The sequence below is a fragment of the Pagrus major genome, chromosome 21, assembly GCF_040436345.1.
Source record: "Pagrus major chromosome 21, Pma_NU_1.0".
NCBI classification, from domain to species: domain Eukaryota; kingdom Metazoa; phylum Chordata; class Actinopteri; order Spariformes; family Sparidae; genus Pagrus; species Pagrus major.
Window position 1 is genome coordinate 17,784,296 of NC_133235.1, and position 9,202 is coordinate 17,793,497.

The following is a 9,202-nucleotide window of genomic DNA, read 5'->3' on the forward strand; positions in this document are numbered from 1 at the left end:
CACAGGAATGGTTTCCGTCTGCCATTATTACGCCATGTCTGACTGCCAGGCTGTCTCTCAGGCATTCTGCCCCCCTTTTTCTTCTCTGTCCAATCTGTCCCTCTTCCCTCCATCCTCCCTCTCTTTTTTCCTGGCGGCTATCTCTGCATCCTCTCCGAGTCCGTTCTCCGTCTGCTCCCTCCCGCACTTCCTCTTCCATCCATCCATTCATCCATCCATGTCTCTTTCTTCTCTGGCTCCCTTCATCTCCGCCTCCCTCGCAGTCTGCTGTCACTTTTAGCCGCCCCCCCACCATCCTCTTTTCCTTTTTTCTTTCCACTGAATGCTTTCCTCTCCTGCTCTGTCTGTTCGCCTTTCACTCTCTCACTCTCACTCTCTCTCTTTTGCTTGTTTCCTTTCTATCCACCACCAAATGACCCACTCCTGTTATTTTCTTGCTTCTACTATCGTGTGTGTGTGTGTGCTGTGCAGAGCATGTATGCGGATTTGCATGTGTGTGTACCCAGCTTGAGTCAGTAAATGAGTGTCCTCTCCAGTGCCAGACATGCTGTGTACAGAGCACGTCACACATATACTGTATGAATACATTAAGCTGGTAAACAACCATCCTCACGCTCTCTGTCTCTCTTCCACTATCTCTTCTTCTCTGTCTGTCTGTGAGCTCATGACTTCAAATATGCCATCTTTACCAGCCTACACATGTCTCACTGCAGCATCTGCGCACATGTGTCTTTGTATGTGAGTGTGTGACACTGCCTGTTTGATCCTTTCCCTATGATGTACACCTTAAAGGCCACAGTGAAGGAACAGGCCAGAGTTTGAACAGAGGAGCCCACGCAGAGTGGCTCCCACACAAGGCCCTTTATTTCTTTCTACTCTCTCTCTCTCTCTCTCTCTCTCTCTCTCTCTCTCTCTCTCTCTCTCTCTCTCTCTCTCTCTCACACTCACACACACACACACACACACACACACACAACCAAATTAGTGTGTGAGTGTTTGGTTCCTCGGATGTTGCCATGCCATGCTTGTGCTTGCATGTGTGCTCGCACTGAGAAAGAGGTGTGAGCTTCTGTGAGGTTTGTGCGAGGGTGTTACTAAGCGTAGGTGGGAGTGTGCACCAGCTCGGCTCGCACTTCCTGTCTTTCAACCACCTCCTCCTCCTCTTCTTCTTCTTCATCTTTTTCTTATCTCTTTCTTTGTAAAACTCATTCCTTCATTCTCCTCTTCCTCCCTCCTCAGATCTTCACGCGTCGCCTCCCATCTCTGCTGGCGCCGAGGAGGCCAAATCCCAACGTGCCGATGCTGCCTCGGCCACCGAGCGGGAATGCCAAACCCAGGCAGTTTCCATGGAGACAAGCAGCCCGAGCTGCAAGAAAGCCACCCACATCCCCGCCCACACCCCTCCTCCTCCTCCTCCTCCTCCTGCATCGTTGTTGTCGCCGGTAACGGAAGTAGTGGCTAAGGACACAGGCTCCACCATGAGCAGCTTTGCAGTGGCGGTGGGGGGGATGGAGGACGACAAGGACAGGATTGTTGTGGAGATCATGCAGATGTACAGCAGGCAGCAGGAGAAGCTCAACTCCACCCTGCACAAGCAGCTGCAACTGGAAATGGTGAGTTGGCGGTGGGAAAGAACAGAGACCAAGATAAATGAGCCCCTGACTAGACCGTAACTGTCCTCGCCTATTAAAAGTGTCCTTCATGTAGATGTGGAGGTGATGTTCACCTTCCACCGACCCCTCCACCACCTCCAACAGCCTGGAAAAAAAGCCTATTCTGTCTAAAAGTTGGTATCAGATGCTTCTGTAATTTGTCAAACAAGTCAGCCATCCAGTTCATGTAAATCACAATGTTTCACTGATAAATTATATATTTTATATTAATCAAACATACGGGAAATAGAGTTGACCTACATTGACATAAAAAGTAAGAGTGCTTTAATATTAGCATCCACATAACACTTTAATTTTGTAGTCTGGCCTCGTTTTTCTTCTTGCTTCTTTTTTGCTCTCGACCTCATCCATAACGCCACTGAATGTGTTCAAGGTCAAAGGTTACACACACCGTTTGTGATACTGTCTGAATTTGGCCAGCAGGGCGGCATAAGCAGCAGAAGCCTACATTCGATTCTCGTGTGGTATCAAACACCTGACCTCCCTGTGGAGAGGCTGAAATATAAAGCATTTTTCTCTGCAGGGGTCAGTGAAGTATCACATTATTATTGTTATTTCCCTTGACTTAGTCTCTGTGTCTCCAGGAGCTGGAGGCGTTACGCGGGGGCGAGGCGGCGAGGCTACGGGAGTTGAGCGCCGAGCAGAGGGAGCTGCGCTGCGAGCTGGAGGCGGTGCACAGCGAGCAGGCGCGGCAGCTCAGCCAGGCCCGCCAGGAACAGCTGGAGCTGGAGACCCGTCTGGAGCAGCTCCGACAGCAGGCCTGCGCCTGCGAGCCAGGGGCGCAACGCCAGCAAGAGGCCCACTACACTGCACAGGTATGGACCAACGCATGCGCAGCACTGATTTTGGCATTAGAAACAGTCTGAGTGAATCACAGTGACACATACAGTACAGTATGCACATTAGCTCGCATCACTTAACATATGCCCTTTTTATCTCAGAGACATTACAGTGCTATGCTCCAGAGCTGCACTCTACATTATACTTCTTCCTCACACTTTCTAAGCTACTACAACCAATGAATTCACTTTCCTTGGACAGTTCTGAAAAGGTTGAAACACATCATCCATCCAGCAACAGAGCGAGATAAACAGTAATGTAAACATCACTTGTAAGCTCTCTGAATCACTCAAGGGGTATGCTTGGACCAGTGGGTGTTGACTAAATGTAAAAAATATTTTGAGATCCTTATTTTAAATGTTCCCATCATAGTGGCGAAAAACTCAGATCACATAGTCCTGACCTACATATTTCCTCTAAGGCTAGTGGAGAGTGTTTTCCACCAAAACATTGGTCATAGTCTTTCTGTGATTTCCACAGCTAAATAATTTTGTGTATATCTGTGTCAAATGTGAGTCACCAAGCCCACATAAATGCACAGACTCAGAGCCTTTGTTTAGATTATACCAGACTTAATCTCAGTATAGGTTCTGTTTTGTTGGCTCAGAGCTGCAGTATCCCTCGTCCTGTCTGTTATTGAAGCTCTGGCTCCTCCTGCCCCGCTCCCCTTGGCATCAAACTCAGGATGTCTGCCAGCTAGGAAAGGGGGTGTGCATATGTTTGTGTGGTTACAAGATTAGCGCTGAGGCCTGAAACTAGACACAGTGTGAAGAAATGTACCAGTTTTACACAGATGTTGAGAGTCAGAGTAAAAACACAGCAGTGAATCAGTCAGTCACAGGTTTCTTTAAACATCTTTTGTTTGACTGATGGCTCATTGATCAGGACAGTAGGCTAGTAAACAAGGTTAAGTCAAAGCCCGAGGCTGAGCATCAAAATGTGACAGCTGATGACTGACAGAATAACAAACAACAGCCAGTGGATGGATCTTTTGCTATTCTTTGCACAGTATATCTAAGTTATGTTAGCCTACTAGCTAACTACTTTTCAGCTAATTTTCATTTTAAATGTTGTGAGATGGGTCTGTTTTTTGTACATGTCTAGCTGTTTTTTATTAGTTTCTAATAGGAAGAGATGTATATAAAATCTTTAAAAATCTAAATGGAGTTTTGTATGGTGCGATGCTGAATCACTCCTAGTAATCACAGCATCTTTAATACATCCAGAACTACACGTCTCGACTTATGACAGACTGTTGTTAAATGTGATAATGTGTTAGACTAAACATCTTCTGATTTGCTTCAGGCACAAGTTGACCTCATGTCTGTCTCTCTCTCTCTGTCCTGCCAGTTGTCGGAGCTGCGTCAGAGGCTGGAGCAGGCGGAGGCGGACCGGCAGGAGCTGCAGGAGGAGCTGCGCAGGGAGCGGGAGGCACGGGAAAAGCTGGAGCGCACAATCACCCAGCTCAAGCAGCAGATGGCCCAGTCTGGCACGATGGGAGGCAGCCCCTCTCCTCCTCCTACCCCTTCCACCGGACCCCCTAACGCCCACTCCCCGCCCTCCTCCTCCTCTTCCTCTTTCTCAGAGGCCCCAGCGGCCGGCCAAAAGTAACTGCCACCCCTCCGGGCGCCTCCCCTCCCTCATTCCTCCCCCAATCACCCGCCAACTCAACAGACACAAACAAATCAGCCTGAAGCGGAAAGGAGCTTCAGGTCTCCTTCGGCTGTTTTTTAAGTTGTGCATCTCCCCCTTCCCCTTTTATTTCAGTGTAGGACTGACTTTTGTTTTTATAATTTAACATCACTTAAAAGAAATATTTTATGTTGTGTTTTTTTTTTATTTTTTATGATTCTGTCTTTCGCTCCCCTCTCCTCTCTTTAAACAGTATTTAAAGATTTTTTTTGGGCATGTACGTTTTGATTTAATTTATGATTTTTACTGAACAAGCAGCTGCTTCACAGACAGGAGTTTGGTCCCGTAGCGACCGGCTCAACCCATCCCTGTTTTGTTTTCTCCCCCATGACTGTCACCCTCCTCTCCCATCCCTCCTCGCTCTCTCTGGAATCAGGAGCAAATGACTCTGAGATTTCAGACACACAGACTCAGCTCCTCGAGGACATCACTTCATGCTATCTGGCACAGCAACTGGTGCCCATGGACACAAAATGGCGCCTGGTTGCGAGGCCCTTCTCCGTCTCTCTGTACGTACAGCCCGAAAGCTCAAGTACCAGCGACTGCAGGAAACTGCATGGACATTTCAACACAGTTTTTCTTTTTCTTTTTTTTTTGCTCCTTTAGAAAACAGAAAGAAAAGTTTATCATCATATAAAAAACATCAAATCTATATGGAGGAGAAAAGATCTTTACTATATAAAAAAAAAGACAGATGTTGTAAAACCTCATGAAAATATGCCAATAGTGACGCTGAACTTGAAAAGAGTGTTTTGAGTGTGACCCCCACAAGGTAGCTAGCTAGAAAATCGTCTAGCCTGGACCCCCAGCTGCTCCTAACACAGACTAGTTTTCCTCTTCCCTCTGCTGGGCAGCACCTGGACTCTCCTGTCGTAGACCAAACAGTCTGTCGGTTGATCCACCAGCTGCCCAGTGTCTCCTCTAAAGCTCCTCCGCCCCCCTCCTCCTCCTCTCACGAGGCCTCACACCTTCCACCACTGTACGCTAGCGCCATTGCCCTCTGCTGGGAAACTCCTCAACACTGTTGTTTTGCATCAACTTTGGAAACACTGTGCTGTTTTCAAGCTCGGCATGAAGAAGCTCAGGAGCACTGTTATGCACTTAACGCGCTCTCCTCCCCCAGAATCCCCTGGGAAAGGAATGTGTCTGGACACGGGGGCTGGTTGAGCCGGTGTAGCTTTTCTAAGAAAGAAGAAAGGCAGAGCGTCACATGTGCGCTGGCTGTGCCGTGTTACCATAATACATACAACAGCCCTGCATGCCCGCACACACTCGAGTGTGTCAGTGCAGTCCAGGCATTCAGGCAGAACAATGGCCCCAGCGTTCCCAGCAGATGATCAAAGCTCCAGTCTGTCGCTGTTTTCTGGGCTTCTTTTTTTGTATCGTTTGACTTCATTGTTAGCAGACGGTTTTATCACCACCCTGTTTGTCAGAGCGTCATCTAAGAATGTGGGTCGCAGGTGAAAGCGGTTAGTCCAGGGTGGTTTGGGCCTCGGGTCCGGCCCCTGCCTCACGTTATTCTGCATGGCTGAACAAACAGCAGCGGGCAGGAAGAGGAAGAGAGGGGAGGCGAGGATTGAGGGGAGCGCTCAGGGGACTGGTGCCCTCTTCCCTGCAGCAGGCTGGGTGGCCCAGACGCCGGAGGTACAGAGGGAGACCTTTTTGTTTAGCGCCGTCAGAATGGGGGCAGCTGTTGTTGTCTGGGGGGCCTCTGCCCACCCTCGGGTGGGACTGTACAGGATCCCCCATCTCTCAACTCCCTCGCTCCTCTCCCACAAAACGACCGTCACTCACTCACACATGCCCGTCCATCCATCTCCAGTGCCAGATCAGCTGGGGGTGCGCTGTGTTTTGTAGGTGCCCAGGAGAGCGAGCAGACGTCCAGCCAGAGGAAGAGAGGACTCTTATTGTGTCAGTTGCCAGGCAAAAGCGCTTTTTATTGCCACTATAGAGATCCCTGTAAGCGAGCGTGCGTGTGTGTAAATAATTGTTTAAAAAGAGAAGGGGATCGGCCTCAGCTAAACTCTGAGCTTTTTTTATGCATCTGCTATAAATGCAAATTGATAGACATTCCACTGTGCTCCATCCTGTTCGATGCAGATTTTCTTACCCAGCTTCCCTTTACAATAACAGACCTTAAAGACCGGGCAGAGTACAGTTGTGGTTTGTTGAGAGTCATAAAAGCAGGTGCAGATGCAAGCCAGTAAAATCAAACCCATGCCGCAAATGTACACTCTACTGTTGTTCCATTTAAACCTTTATTGAAATTATGAAAGAAAATATTTAACGTATTAACTAAAGATTTATATTCACTTTGTAAATACAGTAGTCATTAATATATTAACTGTTCTTATATGAAAAATCTTCAAAAGGTTATATAAATTGGACCAGAACTATGGCTTCAGATGTTTTTTGCTTTCTTTTTAAAAAAAGTGATCTTTGCAGATATCAGAACTCGACTTCTGTCGAGTGGATGTGGGGGTGTGAAACGCATGGTTTACTGAGACATGATGCAGGACAACGGCAAAATAGGAAAATACTTTGTTACACACTTTCCCCCTTTCTGAACTGATGCATTTGTTTTTTTTATGGATTTCATCTTGACGGACTGTTTAACGTGTAATGAGCTTCTTCCCTCTTTATTAAACCTCCCCTCCCCTGAGCTAAATTGAAAACAAAACATTTGTTGAAGAAAATGCATTTTGGAAAAAAAGAAAACAAACAAAAAATAATCATTTTGCATGTTTTGCTGCCCCTCATGTTTTGTGTCACCGGGCCACTCTATCAATCTTTTCATTGTTAAAAAAAAGAAGAAGAAGAAGAAGAAAGTTTCCCCTCACGTAACACACAAACTATTGAGATGGCTCATATGCATGAACATTGAACATGTGCAAGTTTTATATCATTATTGGTTTAGAGGTTGGCTAAATATAAAGAAGTCAGATTATGAAGAAGATAACATGTAGCCTAATTTGATTTGGAAATGATGTGAGAGTGTGTGAAAGAGAGAGAGTGTGTGTGTGTTTGTTGGCCTCCCACGTCTGACTGAAGCACAGCAGCTTTGAAAAGGGAAAGAGAAAAACTTGCTCATGTAGCTCTGGATGTGTAGTTATGTTTTCTGATTCTGGATGTGTTAACATCACTCTAAAGATAATCAGTATTAGTTTTTATTGACTTAATTACCTCTTAAGCAGAACAAAAATAAAAAAAAATCCTTTCCATTCATCACATTAGCAGATAATCAGTTATCTCTGTGATTCTACTTTCTGTGTAATTTGAATATTATACACAAGGGGGCGTTGTTTTGCTTCTTTAATTGTACACAATAATGAAAAAAATGTAAATGAAAGGGGAGAAAAATCCCCAGTAACACGGTGTGCTGGGCCTTTTTGCATTTTGCAGTGTTATGAGAACTTGGATATGCTTTGTACAGAATTTTTACAGGTGTGAAGTTTGCCCAACTGAAGGTGAAAGAGGCATGTGAACACATTTGAATACAGGATTTATATACCCGTTGCCTCCTGGCTATGTGAAGAAAACTAGTAAACAACTCCAAGGTGACCTTTGAACTGCTGCAGGTGGATTGCTTTGTGGTTGGGTGTTTAACTTTAGGCCAGTAATTATTCTAAGCCCGTGTGGGAGACGTAGGAAGTAGAGCTGCGTTGGCGATTGATGACACAGATCACTGGTTACTAAGAAGAGGTACACCATGTTTTTAATTTATACACATCCTGTGAAAAAATATTCATGGCTTGGCTAAAAGAACCCTTTTCCCCCTCAATGCTGTTCTGAAACATGAAACACAGTGTCTGTGTATGACCATTGCATACTACGTTGCCAATACTACAGTGTGATGAGACTTTTGTTCTTGCATGAATCGAGACACTGTTCTCCTACCTCATGTTGTGATATAAAAAGATGTTTTTTAAGCAGAAGACACTGCATCTCTAACTGTTTATCATTGATATTTACTAGTAAATTACATACCTGTAAATGCTTTTAGCTAATACCTCAGTTGTATCTAGTGTTTGTTTTTTTTCTGTTTCTGCCCTTCCCTGATTTCAGATCTTGTAAATAAACCCTGTATAGACAATGAACTTGGATCAAATTCAAGTAAAGTTCTGTAGTGTCAAACCTGTGTTGTGTGTTGCCTTTCTTACCTGCTTGTGATGCTGATTTCGTCCTCACAACTTCCTGATCGGTTCAAGATTCACACATTTTCACAAGATTCTCTTCGACGGTCACTGGAGCTGCTGATGTGGTTTTAACTTCAGAAGAGAAAGAAGCAGCTAAATACTGTTGTACAGCTGATTTTAAGGAGATTTAAAGGTCACCCACAGTATGAATGGAAAATTTTAGTTTAAAACAATAAAATAAAATTCCTGTAAAATAACAGCTTTGACGTAAATTTATGGAGATACTCCCTGCCAGCTCCCAGTCTAGACTGCTAGCAGCTACAGCAGTCTTTTTTACTTTTAACATTCAACTAGCAGCAGCTAACTGTGCAGCTTGTCAGCACAAACACAAACTTCTCCTGCTGAACCTAAAAAGCAAGTTTACCTTTTTACCTTCAAAAGAGGAGGACAGTTCTTTTCTCTCCATTGAGTTTCCTGTCTCACCTACAATGATGTGAGGTATTCGTCATAAGAGTCTACCACCAGTTGGCATCTCTGTGAGGTTGTATTCTAACGTTACTTTATGCTAAGAACAACATTAGCATGCTAACAAGCTAAACATTAATGTTTAATGTTTTCTAAACTACCTTCTGTTAATTATCTTTAAGATGGATGACATTTACCTTTGTGAATGTATGCTACTACATCAGAGACAAACTGAGGCTAAATTTAACCGTGTTCTCCATTTTAGGTTGTCGTGTTAGCATGCTAACATTTGCTAATTGGCAAACAACTACTGAGACTGATGGGAATGACATTAGTTTTGCAAGTATTTGCTCATTATTGGACAAATAAAAACAAATGAATTTAATGAATTATAAT

The 9,202-nt window shown here is 44.8% G+C and overlaps 1 protein-coding gene across 1 annotated transcript in view; it reads left to right on the plus strand.

Annotated features, from left to right (window-relative positions):
• Positions 1 to 8,339, plus strand: part of skila (SKI-like proto-oncogene a) — a 33,862-nt gene extending 25,523 nt beyond the window's left edge. Inside the window, exons 6-8 of the mRNA XM_073491034.1 lie at positions 1,240 to 1,613; positions 2,258 to 2,488; positions 3,864 to 8,339. Of these exons, the coding sequence (XP_073347135.1) occupies positions 1,240 to 1,613; positions 2,258 to 2,488; positions 3,864 to 4,124 (866 nt within the window). The 3' untranslated portion in view covers positions 4,125 to 8,339. The remainder of the gene's footprint in view (positions 1 to 1,239; positions 1,614 to 2,257; positions 2,489 to 3,863) is intronic.
• Positions 8,340 to 9,202: the final 863 nt, after the last annotated feature.